Source organism: Kogia breviceps, chromosome 9, assembly GCF_026419965.1.
Source record: "Kogia breviceps isolate mKogBre1 chromosome 9, mKogBre1 haplotype 1, whole genome shotgun sequence".
NCBI classification, from domain to species: Eukaryota; Metazoa; Chordata; class Mammalia; order Artiodactyla; family Physeteridae; genus Kogia; species Kogia breviceps.
The window spans coordinates 86663584-86681819 of NC_081318.1; the positions used below are offsets into that span (position 1 = coordinate 86663584).

Genomic DNA, 18236 nt, shown 5'->3' on the forward strand with positions numbered 1-18236 from the left:
GCCTAGCAAGCTTCCCAGGGCCCAAGTGGGTGGAGGAAATGCCCCCTGCACCTTCCCTGATCCTCCAATCCTTTAGGTCCCTTCCCCGTCTGCCTCTCCTCTTCTCCCCCTGCCTCCCTCCTATGCCCCAGGACCAACACGGCCCAGAGGGGACCCCTGGAGAATGGACAACCAGGCCCAGCAGGTTTCCCAGGGCCTGAGTGGGTGGGGTAAACACCCTCCACACCTCCCCAGATCCTCCGAGCCCCCCTCCAGGTGAGGGAACTCCTCCCATCTCTCAACCACCACTCAGGGTTGCCAGGCCTATCCGGCCTCCACTTCTCCTGCCCCCTCACTCCACCCCACATCCTACCAGATTGCTAGGGGGTTCCTCCCATCTCCTTGGTAATCAAAGTCCCCCACCAGTGTCCCTCTTGCATATTTTAAATGTGTGTGTGTGTGTGTGTGTGTGTGTGTGTGTGTGTGTGTGTGTGTGTGTGTGTGTGTTGATACTGTTGATTGGCTGGATATAAAATCCTTGGTTCACTCTTTGAGATTCCTTAAAATGCTGCTTCATTATTGTAAGGAACTTACCTTTTAGTCAGTTTTTCCTCTATAATTTAAGTCTAATGGCTAACTGATAGCTATTGTGTTGGATCTGACTGTTCTGGGACAATGTTCCGAGTACTTGGACAGACCTTTCAATATAGAAATATATGCAGTTATTTTATTTCTGGAAATTCTTCTGGATTATAGTTTTAAGTATTAGTCCCACTATTTTCATCTTTGTGTATTCCAATTATACATGTACTGGATTATCTTTACCTGTGTTCTATATTGATGACTTCATTCTGATTCTTTTTACTATTTGTTTATTTCATTTTGTTCTCTTGCCTATTGCCATGTCTTTCCTCAGTGGTCCTGATTATAATTCCAACTAAATTGATTCTCTCTTGGGCACCTTGTAATTTAGTTTTAATTTCAAAATTATTTTTTTAAAATTTATTTTCTCATTTTAGTCAACTCTTCTTACTATCTTTCTGTTCTTTGTCCATTTCTGAACTTTTAAATTTCTGATTCAAAATGTTGTTTTATGTTTATAAATGCTTGTTTGAAAACATCTTGAGATTTCATTACAGTTTTCTCATTTGTGCTTTTGTTTATGCTTGAAGGAGGATAATAATTTTTATTAGTCATATTGCTTTGACTCTCATTTCTGATTTCTTATAACTTTGTATGAATATTATCTACTTTTTATTTATTTTTATTTTTTTCCTAAACTGGCAATAACAGTTTTGTATAAGCAAAAATAAAAGAATTTGGTAGATTACTACATTCTTAGTTCATGAGCACCCTCTTCTGTTTATTTTGTGAAGTACCAATTTTTTAGTAGATGATATATTTTTTTTTGTAGAGGGAATAGTTGGTATGTCTTATGATTCTTTTTTCGTTTCTTCAGACACAACAGAATTTGTGATTCTTACCTCATGATTCTTTCCTATCATAACCAAATTTCCATGGGCCATTTCCTCTTTCAATATCATTTCCCTCTTCTTCTTAAGAAGTGCTTTCCTAAGACTCCATCTCTCATTCTGCTCACTTTCAAACCTCTTTTATTCAGTTCCCCAGTAGCTGTGTTCTGATCAGCCATGTCTGTTAGCATTTTCTAATTCAGGACAGGACTTTATCTTTCTGAGGGTGATTTTGTCTGTTCTTCCACCCCTGGGCTCCTTGCTCCCTCTCTTCTTTTCTGCGCACACTCTCCACCTGACTTTCTGATCCAAAATGGGCTCTTGAGCTGGTTCTGCTAGATTGGCGTGTTTATGTCTCTACCTACATATACCTTTTCAAGTTCATAATATTTTCTTTCTCCTAATTATGTTGTAGATGTGGGTTATAGATGGTTTTACTGCTCTCTTAATGGGTATTTATGGTTTTCTGGGTAAGTGGAGAGGTTAAAATTTAGATAGCAGCCTTTACATTATAGGAGCCCAGCATGTTTCAATAAAGGATCTTAAGTGGATGATGATGATAAATAGATCAATAGATGGATTAATATAGACTTACAGAAATTAAAAGGAAACTGAAGATATATGTTTGAAGTCATAACATATAGTTGTTTCCCAGATCTTTCATTATGACCAGACCTTTCTCCAAAGCTCTAGGAATTTAAAAAACAAAACCAAACAACCAAAAAAAACCACCTACTAGATTCATCACTTTTTCACCTTCTAGCGCAGCTTGCAAACTTAAAACCAAATATGACTCTTTCTGAATCTTTACCAGACAGCATCCTTTTTTTGTCATGCCTTTCTGCCACCACTTCATGTCACCGTCTCAAATATATTACTCTGTCATCTTTAAGTTAACATTGCAAAAGTTCACATTTATATTTGACAACTTTTTTCCAGGTAGAAATGAGCCCCTGAATGCCCAAAATATTATTGAGCACATGTTTCTTTATATATCAATATCCATCAGAAACATCTTATACATTTTCTACTCAAATTTGGTAAGATACATTAAGGAATAAATTTAGTTGGAATTTGTTTGTGTCATTGTATGTTTTATCAGCAACAAGCCTGTGAAATTGTGGTCAATACTTTTAAAACCCATTATAATACTGGGGTAATGAAATACTCAGGCTGAATCCACATGAATTAAATGCCAGTGTTTTAAAATACAGATCAGCTAGTTCTCCTTTCCACTGTAAAAAATAGGAAAACTCCTATACCCAGGCCCATGGATGAAGACTTCTTAGCCTATATTTCCATGATATCAACTGGGTTTCTGCTCGTGCATGTAGACACTCTCTGAGGAAGATGAAGAAGAGAACATACAGGAACAATTTTTATTTTCAATTTTAGGTTCTAAAGTTTGTTGTTTTGTTTGATTGTTTATTTTTGTGATTGAATGGAATAAAATTCTCTGGTAAATAGGAGCAAATTTGAGTCCTGACACACAGAAAAAGGTCTGGAAGTATATACACTCTCAACTCTATCTTTAAGTAGGGAAACGGGACTGTGATTAACATATAATTCTTTTATGGATTTTGTTAAAAACAAGAATGAATTTAGAATTTACTTTTATAATTATACTCCTTGGGAGCAAAAGTTAAATGACTTTTCCGGGGAAATTTAGTTACACTTCCCAATTCATATACTGTGTATACAGCAAAAATCTAATAAAAAATTGTAGGAAAAGATTTTAATATGGGTAGTAGCTATGATTATATTGCATATTATTCTACCTAGGGGACTTTTATATGTATCTTATGTTCTCTTGTGATGTCATCACCTCTGAAGCATAATAGCAAGAGACTCAATTTTTTTAAGAAAGCAAGTCCAAATAAAATAACATAGGATTGAAGGAAGTGGTCCCCCATTCTGGTCGTGTTCCTGTCTCCAAAATCTTAGTACTTAGTATGCTTTCTAAATTGGTCCACCTTCCTGGCTTTTTAAGCTGCCCACCAGGATGGGCCTTCACACAACCTTTATGAATTAATGTAACCCATGCTATGACCCATACAAGGTGCTGCCTCCTAGGAAAGGAACAAAACTGGACTCCAGATTTTGACTCATATTACTGAATTTGTATCTCTAGGATTCAAGATGCAGTAACACTTAAACATGAACATGGCATTTACTTCGTTTTTCCAGTGAGCAGAAAGATAGGCAAATGCAGAAATCCTACATTCTCATTTTGTTTACAAATTTAACACTATCCAAATTAATTCAGTGTTATAGGTGTCTGATTGAATATTAATAAAGTGTGAGTAGAAGTCATCTAATCAATAGTGAGAGTTGGTGAAGTAGCTTTTTTCATTTTGAAATTATATTAGATTTCAGAAGAATTACAAAAATAGTACATAGCGTTTCTACGTACCTTTCACCTCACTTCCCCTAATATTAACATCTTTCATAGCACAATTATTGATGTCAGGAAATTAACATTCATGTAGACTAGTAACTAATCTACAAGTCTTTTTTGGCTTTTACCAGTTGTCTCACTAACGTCCTTTTTCTGGTCCAGGACCTAATCCAGATCCCATCCTGCATTTACTCTTCGTGTCTCCATTGTCTCCTCTACACACTGTGACAAGACCTCAGTCAGTCTTTCTATTTCATGATCTTGACACTTTTGAAGAGTACTGGCCAGTTATTTTCTAGAATGTTCCTCTATTTGTGTTTGCCAGATGTGGCAAAAAATGGGGCACAGCCCCCAGCCAAACCTGATTATTATGTGAGTGGGCTCTTGACCTGAGGACAGCCATTACAGTGATCTGCCGGGCTAAGTAACTTGGATCTATTTTGAAGAAAACGAACTGGATTAATGAATTAGGGTGGGTGCAGGGGAAGAGACGGGGTACAGAATTGGGAATCTCAGAGATCAAAGTACTGAGATAGTGTATCTTAGGTTCCTTATAGCTTTTCAGTATTTGGGTCCCATTTCCATAAGAAATACTATCCTTGGATTCTACAAGTTTCCCAGCTGTAGCCTGAAAAATGTTTTTTTTTAGCTAATGAAGGAGTCCCAGTTTTCTGCAACAAAAATGGACCTAACAAATAAATAAGTAAATAAATAAGAATTGGACAGAGTGAGTAAATTAAAAGAAGAACATGGTGGCTGTGGCAGAATCCAGGCTGAACTAGATGCCTCTTTAATTTTTGATTCTATTAAAGTTTTACAAAGCTTATATGGCTGACTACAAATTAACCTAGACATTTTCACAGACTTTTGCAGAGTGGATCACTATAGGAGTGTCTAATCACTGAATTTTCCCCATGGTTCCATGGCCTGAAGAAAATCTCAATTACAGCAGTTCTTAATACAGCATTAACCTTGCTGATCTCAAGTGTTTATTTTTCTCTGTTGCATAGTATAGGTTATGCTTTCATTAGTGTGACCTTAATCATCTGCAAATTTGTCAGGTATTATTGAATACAGTATTCTAAATAACCCAGGACCCAAGAGTTCCAAGCTGCATACTTGCTTGGTTGGGCAAATAGTACAAAATTGGAAATTCTTTTTCCTCGTTTGTTAGCTTAATTTTTAAAAGAAGCAATTGGTTTGTAAAAACGAATTAAAGTCCAGATAGCTAATTTGTCACAGTGAAAGATGGTTCTTAACTGTCTTAATTTTTCATCATATAGATGTATGCTCTTCAGTTAATCTTAAGAATTTATTTTATAACTTGGCTTTTCATGAGTTAATAATCTTAAGAATTTATTTTATAACTTGGTTTTTCATGAGTTAATAATCTTAAGAATTTATTTTATGACTTGGCTTTTCTTTGCCACTCAGGAAGAATGTCATTAACAGGAATACACACAAACACATGTCCACACATACATGCACATGCATACACACAAACATATATACATACATATACACATTCCTATATATGTACACACACACACACACACACACACACACATACACCATTTTAAGCATTGGTTGTAGATTTTTATACCTATTCTGTCATATTTACAAATGAACCAGTGTGTGTATTCTGTTACTTGTTTCTTATAACATTCATCCATCAATCCCCTGCAGACCTTGTAAATGAAGTGAATGACAGCTCTTTGTAACAGGTTAGAGCTACAGTGTATCATTTTGTCTCAAATTGTGAGTCAAGGACCACTTAATAGTTCATATTAAAGTATAAATATTTATAATATATAATTTTGTTTAGTCATGAATTAATAGTTTATTTTGGAAATATGAAATAAGCAAACAAACTATATTAATATCTTATGAAAAACAAATTAGATTCCCCCTAAATTCTGATGAACACTTCATGATGGCAAATAGGAAAGAATGCCAATGAATTGTTCCCAGAACCTTTGGCACTGTAAATCCACAAAGATAAAGAATCAATGAACTGTATAATTCGGAGATACATGGCTTAGCATTAGTAATTTACTCAAAAAAAGAGCCAAAGATAAGGAATAAATGAAGGAATAGATTACACTGTAAAAGATAATTTTTAAAATTTGACCATGAAATGCTTCCGTTTGGCAGTGCCATTAATAAGTAGGACTAGTATTCATAAAACTAACCATGTTAGGCTTTTACTCTGAAAATTATTAAATATTATTATTTTACATTTTATTGTATTCATGAGGTGACATTAAACCTATTATATATATGAATCCATGTATTCAGCCATATTAATAATAAATATTCACAATATCAATTCTTGTGCTCTGTATATTCTTTTACTTAAGCTACTTGTAAAAGGCGCTCAGTAGATATTTGTCAAATGGATTTTTCTTTTTAATAGCCAAATTCTCCAATAGCTTGGGGAATTTGGTAAAAGCCATCTGGATAGTTATTCTCATTAGTTTAAATTAAGTATTGTTTATGCTGTATTAAACAGAGTGCCTAAATTGATATCTGAATTGGCTAAGGTCTCTGGAACCAAAGTACAGGGTTTTAAAATCCTGAGTTGTTGTATAGATAAAATGAGTTAGTGCATGGAAAATCCATCAGTACCTGGACCATAGTAAATACTCAGTAATATTCTTATTATCATTTTGACAGAAAAATTTCTTAAGATGCTTCACAATTTGGTGTTGTATATTTATTAATATATGACTAATCCAAAAATTATTAAACCAGGGCATAGCCTAGACTTTATAGTTTAAAAAAAATAAATAAACTTGAAAAATTTCTTCAGTATTTAGGCTAAGCTCCAATTATAGAAACCATAAAGGAAAACACTGAGAAATTTACCAATCAAAAATTAAAACAACTGTGTTGAAGAAAATGTTCAACAAAATTAAAATCTAAACAAACTCTTAAAAACATATATGCAACATATGTAACAAAGGACTAATACTCTTAATAAGTAAAAAAAAAAAAAACTCTTATGAATGGATTTATAAAAACAAGAAAGTTACAAAAGAAAAAACAGTTGCCCAAGGATGAACAAATAAAAAATGTTGAAACTAACTAGAAATCCAAGAAAGGCAAATTAAAACAACTATGAGATACTATTTTAAAAATTATTTTGTTGACTTTTAAAATAATGATATACAGTATTTTATCTGCATATCCAGAATTCAAAAGCTCTAAAAACTGCCTTTTATACTCATTTGGCAACAAAAGGTAACCTGACCTGGACATGCTGGCAGACCAGTGCTAACTGATGTGAAGTGGTCCTTTTTTGTGCCTCTTAGTGAGAATCACATGGTTTGGGCTGCTTAAATGCTCATGGCTTTGATTATAAAGTGCTTTTGCAGACTCTGCTTGAGGTGTTATGGAACCTAATGCATTTGCCTCATGTTTTCCTTCTAAAATCAGAAAAATTATGAATTTCAAAACCTCTCTGTCCCAGAAAGTTTTGGATGAGGAATTATGGACCTGTATTTAATTTGATGGTACAGAGAAACAAAGTGAACTCATAAACTCCCAGTGAAGTTATAAATTGGTTCTCTTTTGTGAGTGGATGGCAACAACTTGGATATAAATATAGAAATACATTTATCAAAAGCCATAAAAGGGTACATTCCCTTTAATCTGAAATTTTACCTCTAGGAATTTATCATGACTAAATTACTGGGAAAATGATGAAAGATTTAGGCTTTAGTAAGTCCAACACAGATGATATATAACTGGAAAGTCCCAAATGTTCAATAATAGAAGATTGGTGAGATTACACAGGCTCTGGCCACACCCCACACCACTACTGTCCACTTTAAAAGTGATATTGTGCAGTAACACTCATTCACATTGAAGATGCCCTTGATATTTTGTTAGGTAGAATTACCAGGCTGTAAAAATAATATACACTATATGACCCAGTGTCTTTAAAAATTATATATACTCACACACACTTATCTCTGGCTGGCAGGATTGCAGGTGATTCTAATTTTCTTTTATAACTGTGCTTGTCTATGGTGAAAATGTGTTACTACTTATAAAAATAAAACTTTTAAGTGTCATTTAAACATATTACTTAGAGCATGTCAATATATCTTACTTAGATTTCAAGTTATATATGTATTATTAATGTGTATGAGGAAAACTAGAATATTCTTCATATTTATAGGAGTTAATAATTATAAAGACTTAGTGTATTTGGAAACAGTATCATAACACAAAATCTGGTTTTCAAATAACATGTTTTTGCTTAAAGTAGCTTTTATTGTATTGTTGATATTTTAACATGTATTTATTAAAATTTGCTGTGGAGAATTGAAAATATGAACCATATTGTCAAGGAAAATGTGTTTAGAATTTTAGACTTTATACATAAATATACCCAAAGAGTTTATTGGCAGTATTCAAATTCTACCCATGGAGAGAGAAAAGCAAGCTAACCATCTCGAATAGTGAGGTGTCAATTGAGAATGTATAATGTCTTTGTTTCAGTCATCAGAAACAATTTGCTATTCTCAGAAATATATTTTGAAAATAGGATCTTTATCCTGAAATGCTCCTTTTAACAATACAAATAAATGAGAAAGCTGTATGCTCTTTCAGGAAAGCGATTTGCCTTCTGTATTACCTTGAGTGGTGATAACGTGATAACGTGCCATTTTACTGCTTGGCGTGGGATAAACAGCTAGACCCAGCAGTATATTTGCAGAGAAGAGAGTTCTGTGTTTTAAATGCCAATTTTCAAGTCAGTACTTCTTATAGTCCCTACAATATGCATTTGAAATTTGGTGCTGACTCTGAATGCTTTATTCCACTTTAGCAGACTATTTCTGCAATCCACGAACAATTAAATTATATTACTTTTTATTAGAAATAGTGTTATCTGTTGCTTACTGAAAGAAATAACTCTTTATTTTTCAGAGCTTCCATATGGCTGGGAAAAAATCGATGATCCCATATATGGCACTTATTATGTTGAGTAAGTCTCTAAGTTTGATATTAACTTGTTATTAATGTGTTGTGAAATTGTGTTAGTATTTCATTTATTGAGCTTGTGTGGCTAACAGTCCCTTTATCCCTTTGTCATCTTACTTTGAAGTACCCACAAAGACTCTAGCAGCACTAGCTAGCTGTCTCTTGCTCTCCAGCTGGCTAATTTGTCATTCCTTTCCTTTGACTCATGATTCTAAAACACCAGTTGGAAAAATGTGTTTCACACTGTCCTCTAAATGAGTGATAATTAAAGACATCAAAGTAAATGCCCTTCATTTTGCAATCAAAATGTTGGGAGCTGACTAGTTGTGTAAAAGAGATACTCTATTAAACCAGATTTCAGAGTCAATTAAATGAAGCAACCACACTTTCCAGTTGCGGGATGAAATAAAATTAAGATTTTGTTTTTCTCTTTTAAGGCCTCATTTTAAATCAAGAGTATTTTTTCTGTAGATTGGACTTTTATGTTAGCTGTTGGATGTTTCATTACCTTAATGTATGTATCTGAGCATAATATGAGTTACTCCTTTATGCGTCCTTTTATTCAGGATAAAGCCCCTATTAGGGATTCAGTTATATACACATTTTTTCTTAGGAAAATCAAATAATATTCATAATTTTCAAAAGTTAAATACGTGACTCACTTTTCCAGAACCTCTCTTCTGATAGAGAAATTTTTATTTTTTATCTATTGTATCACTTTGTTAATGTTATTTGGGTAAATAACAAAACCAGATACCCAAGAAATGCAGAGGCTGAAAAACTAAAGTTCTCACTCTCCATCAAGATCTAACTGTTTTCTCCAATCATATTCTGTTTAGCAATAATAATCTAGATGGTAGAGGATTGCATACTAATGTCATTATTGCTAAATTGTTTTTGTAGTAAATTGTTCAAATTGTCACTGAGCTTTTATGAAGTGTCAAGCCCTTCTCTGCACTGGGGAGGTGCTGATGAGTATGGCCTGTGTGCTCCCTGCCCTTGAGCATCTCCTTCATGAGCACTTGTCTTGAATAGTTTGACCCACCATCTTCATCTGGAAAAGCCCCAATTTTGGCACCACAGTCAGTCATTTCCAGTGAAGGTGAATTCACTCCCTTTGCCAAATGCAATTTTGTAATATAGTCTCTAATTCTCTAACATCTGGTAGACACTCAATAGATGCAAATATTAAGATATGTACATGGAGGTATCACTAATTGCAAAAATAAAGGGAAATCACTTGTAAATAGTTATAAGGCTCCTAGTCCTACTACATTGCTCATCAATTAAAATACACATATATTTTAATAATGATAATATAGCTGCAGCTCCTGGTTAAATTTATCAACATTAAAGATTTTCAATAGGGGGCTTCCCTGGTGGCTCAGTGGTTGAGAGTCAGCCTGCCGATGCAGGGGACTCGGGTTCGTGCCCCGGTCCGGGAGGATCCCACATGCCGCGGAGCGGCTGGGCCCGTAAGCCATGGCCGCTGAGCCTGCGCGTCCGGAGCCTGTGCTCCGCAACGGCAGAGGCCACAACAGTGAAAGGCCCGCGTATCGCCAAAAAAAAAAAAAAAAAAAAAAAAAAAAAGATTTTCAATAACTGCTACCTTGTCTTAATTTGTTGAATTAGACTGTCCCTTGCCTAAACCTATTACATCTGAAATCCAAGATATTTCCATGTAAGGAAAGAGAATGGAGGTATGTGACATACCAGATCTCATCTTTAATACACTTCCTTGTAGAATTCATTGAACAAGAACCTTCTCCTAAGTTTAGATATGGGCAAACTCCATAAAGAGCCAGATAACAAATATTTTAGGGTACCAAATGGCCTCTGTCACAACTGTTCAACTCTGCTGTTGTAGCTTGAAAGCAACCATAGGCGACACTTAAATGAAGGGGTGCAGTATGTTCCAGTGAAACTGTATTAAAAAAACAGGCAGCTGGCCAAATTTGGCATATGCAGAACATGGTTTGCTGACCCTTGCCCTATTCAAAATCTTCAGATTCTTCTTCCAGGTCCTCAACTGCTTTCCAACGTGAGAAACGGTATTTCAGTCAAAGCTTCTTTCTCTGTCTAACTATCACAAAGGTGAGAGACCCACATGACCGAAAGCAATGCTTCCTACCTTCTTGATCATTGAGGCGTGTGTTCTTCAAGTAAAGATCTGCTGCTGGTAGTTAGTTATTGAATTGGACATTAGCTCTAAACCTAAAATCAAATGGTCCTCATTATCATTACATTTCACATGGTTTACTTTGTACTTGTTTTTGCTTAAATTACATTTCTTTCTACATTTCTTCACTTCATTTTTCATGTATCATCACCATAGTCAGAAATTTATTCATAATTTAGTCAGTTATGTCTTATATAATTAGATCAGGCTAACACATTTAATAGTTTTAGATTTCGGGTGATTGTGAGGTCTTAGATACAGGTCATAGTGAGTCAAATCGTTTAACTTCCTTCAGACTGCATCCAGTTCTATTTGTCATGGCTTTTTCCCCATTACATGATTCCATAAGGTATACCAATAGCAATAGTTCGGTGTGTGTGTGTGTATCAGACCAATCAAAAAATTGAGACAGATCATCCAGACCTCCAGATAATTTTAAGTAGAACTGTATGCCAATATTTCTTAGCAGTGTCTTTTGGAAGAAAATAATTAAAATACCTCAACTTGTAAACATTATATGTTTACATTATATAATGGGTTCTCTGTAGAGCTCTCATTTTTGGTGTTTAATTACATACCAAATTACACAGTTAGAGATCTGGTTACAAAATACGAAAAACATTCCACCTTCCTACCAAGTGGCCAAAAAGCCTATGCAGGGACACTGGAAGTCTAACTTAGCAGTCAGTTACTCTTCAAACAGATCAACACCTGGGAGCAGCAGTTTTGGAGTGGGCTCTCTATCATCAGCGGGGCACGTCAGGCTGGAATCAGCCTCGTGCCTCTGGCACGGTTGCACAAACCCTCATTCCTGCCAGCCTCAGACAAGCAGGCAGGATTTCAGCAGTCAATAGCAGGAAAGTGTCTGTACAACTTGAAACTGGAAAACCTGGATTGAATCATTTTTGACCACTATTGGTGACTTTACTATGCCATAATTCTGTCCCGGGCAAATGCAATTTTAAGATGATAGGTTTAATATATTTAAAACTCAGAAAAATTATCATCACAATCATATAAGTATCGTATCATCAAAATAGTTAACATGTACTGAGGGCTCAGTATGTGCCGTGCAGCGGGCTAAGAGCTCAACAGTCTTTAGCACATTTATAATCCTCTCTATAGTGTAATGAGGTAAATTGTCTTAAGCTGACAGATGGGGAAAGTCTGGCTAAAGAAGTTGAGTAACTTACCCAGCATCACACATTATTGAGAGGAATGGGCCCAGGCACTGTGACTGCAGAGCCCAGGCTCCAAACGCTTGCTCGAAATGCATGCGATAATTGTACTGTTCATAATCCTCACATGATTGTCTGAAGAAGCTTCTGGGACTCATCACTGGAGAAGAATAAGGGGTCCCCAGAGAACATCTCCTCCCTGGCTGCACTCTAGTAGTGTCACAGGAGGGTTCCGATAGTGGGAGCCGTGCTGCACGCAGCCCCATCAGGCTGGCTTCTGACTCACTCATTCTGAGCCACCAGCTCCGTTACCCATGACTTGAGAGTAGCCCTGCGCACCATGGCCCCCAAGAGTAAGACTAGCGAGTCCTGAACCAAGAGGAGTCCGTATTACGTGGGCCTCAATGTAGGGACGTTGCCCCTCGTTTGGAGCTATAGAGACAGCCACACAGGTCTGTATTTTAGATAACAGTGAGTCATACTCAACATCTTTCCTTATTTCATCTGCAGACAGGACAGACAGACCAGAAAGAGGTCTTTCTGCGTCTGTAGACGCAGAAAGAGGTTAGCCCTATTTTTCCTGACACTAAATCCTTGATAGTACAGCACTTAGCAAGGTATTAAAAAGTCCTGAAGTTGCTAACTAGAAATGTAACTGTCACTGTTCTTAAAGAAAGGGAAATTTCTTTAATGAAAAAAGTGCAAAATGTAGAGTTGGACAGCTGTGACTTTTGTACAAATGTGTTTTTCTCTCCTCTTTTGTGAAATTATGTCTGCTGGGTTACATTTTGGTTTCAATGGCAGTTATACAATTTGCTTAACTAGCTAGCCCAGAAGACACAATTTCCTGGAACAGCTTTCATGCAAAGCTGCCTTTGCTGGCACAGACGGAGAAGCAAACCATACAACTACAGTTAAAATAATAGTGGAGACTGACAGATGTGATTTTCATGTAAAGGTTTTACAAGTTTTCATGTGATGTCACACATCTGCTACTATGAAACGTTACTTGTGTGCAGTTCCAGAAAGTATGAAAGATACTGTATAATATCTCCAATATAACATTAAATGTGAAAGGAAAATTGCATTCATTTCATGGTTAATGATGGGTATTTGTCATGATGTAGCAAGTTGGAAAGTGGTTAGAGAGGATTTTAACTCAATCGCATATCTTAAGAATGTTTCTCTCCTTCATGCCTTTGAGTAGTTTTCTAAATTTTCTAAGAAAATGCTTTCTAACTTCAGAATTGTTGGAAAGTCAGCATAAATGTAAAACATTTCCAATTAGAAATCAACATAAAAGAATACCTTTTAAAATCTTGCTTGTTCTTAGAGAATTTTTTTCTATATTGAAAGTTAATTTTTCAAACTTTCAACTTTTTTTTCAATCTTCAAAAACTAGCACACTGTTTTGCTGCTTCTAAACAGCTATTTAACAAAGAAATCCTTTCCCCAGCTTAACAGATTTGTGTAATAGAACACTGAAGTGCACTGCTGATGAACTTGCTCAGTGATGTTCTAATCTAAAGTGAGCTCTAAATTTTGTCAGTAGCATTTGGTCATGTCAATTATTATCACTTAGTGGCCAAGAGTATGGGCTGCAGCATTTCACAGTATGCCAGCCCTGCAGCTTCCTAGCTGTGAGACCTTGAGTAGACAGATTATAGAGAAGGAGGAAGTGGAGTAGGATGAGGAGGAGGACCAGAGAGAAAGGAGAAAGGAGAGAGGGGAAGGGAGAGGAAGAACTTTTATTGTGCACCTACTACATACCCAGCAGTATTCTAAGTGCTTTACATATACTAACTCATTTAATCCTCACAAAGCAAAACAAAACAAAAAAAACAAACAAACAACAACAACAACAAAAACTATGAAGTCTGTGTTACTATCCCCATTTTATAGATAAGGAAACTGAGACACAGATGTTTTTACAAGTACAAAATAATAAAGCCAGAATCTGAATCTAGGCAGTCTCATCACACAGCTGGTGTTTAGCACTTAACACAGGTATGTAGGAAGTGCTCAACAAATGTTAGTTATATTTTATCATATGTATCCCAATGACATAGACAAGGACTCTCCTTCTGGCACTACTTGCTTTTCCAGTTCTTTGACGGTAAAATACACCCCAACAGTGAACAATTCTAAGGGAAATTATTTGATCTGTAAGAAACATACAACTTAATCTCATGGTTAGAGTGTGCCACATTGAATTTTAAAAAGTAGCATTTATTGTAATTCCATAAGCCGGCTGAAAATGATGAAGCAAGGACCGCAGAGTGTGATGTTTCCATGGCTTCCAGAGGGGTTGAGGTTTCAGGGTAATTCCCAAAGAAGTTATTTTTGTTGTAATTATCACTGGTACATGCAATCTTATACAGCTGGGGAGTTATGATGATAATAATAATGATAGTGATGTTTAAGGCACTATTTTAACTTTCAACTACTTTCACATCCATTGTCCCAGATAATGATCACAGCATTTACAAATGAGGGAACCAAATCTCTGGAGGAGTTAAGTGAGTTCTCAGTGGGCATATGGCTAGTAAGGTTGCAGCTGTCTGATGCATGTAGAGCTAAGAAAGACCTTTTAGTAGAGTGGCTATGTTTTTACACTATTATAAACGGTTTAATTTATAAAGTATTTCTCATATTTGTTAAACAAGTATAAATCGGTTAATGAAAGGAATAAGGACATTGAAATAAATGTGGAGTATTCTATTTCTAACCAAACTACAATTGGTTCTTTTTTGCTAAGTCTTTACACTTACCTTTTTACCTCCTTCTGGCTGACCCAGGCCAAGGTCATAGTATGTGGCAACACTCCTTTCAACCTGGAGAAGACAAGCAATCGAGCTTCATTGTGAGGGATCTCCTAGCTCAACATACATGCTCTTTACACTATGTTAGCATTTCCGATAGTTTGTAATTGGTAGTTCTTATTTACCCACTCTGTACTAGTCACTTGTATTATATAAATTTCAACTGGCTATTAATCTACTTTCTTAATACTACAGTTCAACCACAGATCAGTGGAAAAGCTTATGGCTTCCTTTTACTCTTTATGCCAGGGTCCCTCAAATATTTTAAAATGATGATTCTTTCAAATCAAAATGAAGTCTCATGTCCAATCTCCCTTCTCACCACTACCATCCAGTCAAGATCTGGATACATGCCCCTCATCAAGACCTTACATGAGATTAGAGATCATTTTTCATGCTGTAAGATATTTCCCCATTGCTGATTCATTTTAATATGATCATAATTTATTTTGTATACCAGTTACCTTGTCTTCCCCTGAAGGTCTTTTCAACTAAAGGTAAGAAAACTTGACTCTATAATTGAATACACTTTTGTTTGCAACTGTTTATTCATAAACTACCTTATTTAGCAGATCTTCTGTTTCCAAATAAAAAATGTTTTAGTCAGCCAGAAGTTTAAATAGGTTTAATTGCAAGTGGACTTTTACAAATAATGATAATTTATTCGCTTTGACATCAGTTACATGTTTTTTTTTAATTTTTACAATTCTAATAAATCATTTTTTGTCTTGAAGTCAATAATAAAAGACAAAAGAATTATTACTTCAGCATCATCTTTCCTTTGAGAATGTGTTTGTGAAGAGAGATGAATGCAATGTAAACACTAATTTTTTTTTTTTTTTTTTTGGTTTGTTGGTCTTTAAACCTTTTTTATCAATCTAGCAAATTAATTGGGCTCTTGTTTAGGCACTTCTGGAGAGGTTAAGCACAGGCAAACAGCACAGGAGCACAGCGGGTAGCACAGAGCAGGGGAACTTGGTGGTAGAGGCAGCAATGTCCCTGAGCCCTCATCATCACAAGGAGAGATGGCAGCAATGGTCAGAACTGGAAACACCATTTTGTGTACTCCCAAGGAAGGACCATGCTCCCTCCTTCTACTCCATCTTTTTTATAGGACCATGAGAGTTCGAGACTGGCCATATGAAGGCAGGAAGGTCAGACTGCACTTAGATAATGTTGTTCAAAGGACTTTCAGACAGCCTGTTGAGAGGGATATGAGCAGGTGAATGTGGGGAGTGTCATTTCTGCACTGACAGGTCCTAGGATGCTGTCGGAAGTGCTGTTCCTCCTGCTGGAGGAGGGGACCACCTATTTCTATTCCGTGTAGCTCATTGCTTGGCAACGCAGAGAAAGCTGCCACCGTCTTTCACTGGAGAATTCTGTTTGGCTCTTGCCAAGGCAGTGTTATAATAAGAAGCAGATCACTGTCATCATTCTATAATTTGTGAAATAGTTAGATTTTTTGGTTATTAATCTCTCTCTGGATTAAACATGCTAGGTTTCTTGTGAGTGAACTGCACATTGTCTCATGTTGCCACTCTGTATCACCACATACTCTGGAGTCATATCTTAGACTGAAACTAAGTTCTGACGTGAACACATGAAGTGAAAAGTTGGATAGAGTCCAAATTATCCTAAAAATCCCTCAGGATCATGTCGTGTTGGAGACTAGCATACTCAAACAAAATGGCTGGGTTTTCCTTCAGTGTTGGAAAGAGATTCTTTCTGGAATTAAAGGGATTGGCTGGCATTTATGTCTTTTTGATCTTTAATATATACAGAACTAGAATCACATTTGGCTCAGGGGGATAGTATCAGAAGGATGAAGAAATTTAGTCAAACAGAGAGGAAGGAGTAGATTGATGTCATTCTTTGGCACATTATTATGAATAAAACAGAAGATTGTAACCTTTAAGAGGTAAAATGTAATACCCTCCTGCCCCACATGAAAACTATAATTTCATCTTTTTAAATATGCAAATAATGTTTTTCAAAATTGTTTTTGTGTCACAGACCAAAATGTTAGTAATAGTTTGTCCTTTTTTGTATTCATGGTTTTGAATTTACAAAATTCAAAATTACACTTAACCTCACTGGCTTTTATCTGTTAAATGAGTGGTTTCGATTAGGTGATTGCTCAGGTTTCTTCTAGTTCAAGGAATATCCACTGCACCTTGTGTTAACAAGATTAATTTGACCACTTTCCTGTGTTTTTCTCTTTTTTTTTTTGGCTTTTCATCTGTTCTCTTTTTTAAATTTTTTTAAATTTTATTTTATTTATTTATTTTATACAGCAGGTTATTAGTCATCAATTTTATACACATCAGTGTATACATGTCAATCCCAATCGCCCAATTCAGCACACACACACACCCCGCAGCTTTCCCCCCTTGGTGTCCATACGTTTGTTCTCTACATCTGTGTCTCAGTTTCAGCCCTGCAAACCGGTTCATCTGTACCGTTTTTTTAGGTTCCACATATGTGCGTTAATATACGATATTTGTTTTTCTCTTTCTGACTTACTTCACTCTGTATGACAGTCTCTAGATCCATACATGTCTCAACAAATGACCCAATTTTGTTCCTTTTTGTGGCTGAGTAATATTCCATTGAATATATGTACCACATCTTCTTTATCCATTCGTCTGTCAATGGGCATTTAGGTTGCTTCCATGACATGGCTATTGTAAATAGTGCTGCAGTGAACTTTGGGGTGCATGTGTCTTTTTGAATTATGGTTTTCTCTGGGTATATGCCCAGTAGTGGGATTGTTGGATCATATGGTAATTCTACTTTTAGTTTTTTAAGGAACCTCCATACTGTTCTCCATAGTGGCTGTGTCAATTTACATTCCCACCAACAGTGCAAGAGGGTTCCCTTTTCTCCACACCCTCTCCAGCATTTGTTGTTTGTAGATTTTCTGATGATGCCCATTCTAACTGGTGTGAGGTGATACCTCACTGCAGTTTTGATTTGCATTTCTCTAATAATTAGTGATGTTGAGCAGTTTTTCATGTGCTTCTTGGCCATCTGTATGTCTTCTTTGGAGAAATGTCTATTTACGTCTTCTGCCCATTTTTGGATTGGATTGTTTGTTTTTTTTTTACTATTGAGCTGCATTAGCTGTTTATATATTTTGGAGATTAATCCTCTGTCCGTTGATTCGTTTGCAAACATTTTCTCCCATTCTGAGGGTTGTCTTTTTGTCTTGTTTAT

General features: G+C 35.9%; 1 protein-coding gene across 11 annotated transcripts in view; it reads left to right on the forward strand.

The window, feature by feature from the left end:
* Positions 1–18236, forward strand: part of MAGI2 (membrane associated guanylate kinase, WW and PDZ domain containing 2) — a 1353221-nt gene that overhangs the window by 1008891 nt on the left and 326094 nt on the right. For all 11 annotated transcript variants that reach the window (XM_067042757.1, XM_067042759.1, XM_067042752.1 and 8 more), the window contains one exon: positions 8788–8845. In XM_067042757.1, coding sequence (XP_066898858.1) covers positions 8788–8845 — 58 coding nt within the window. The remainder of the gene's footprint in view (positions 1–8787; positions 8846–18236) is intronic.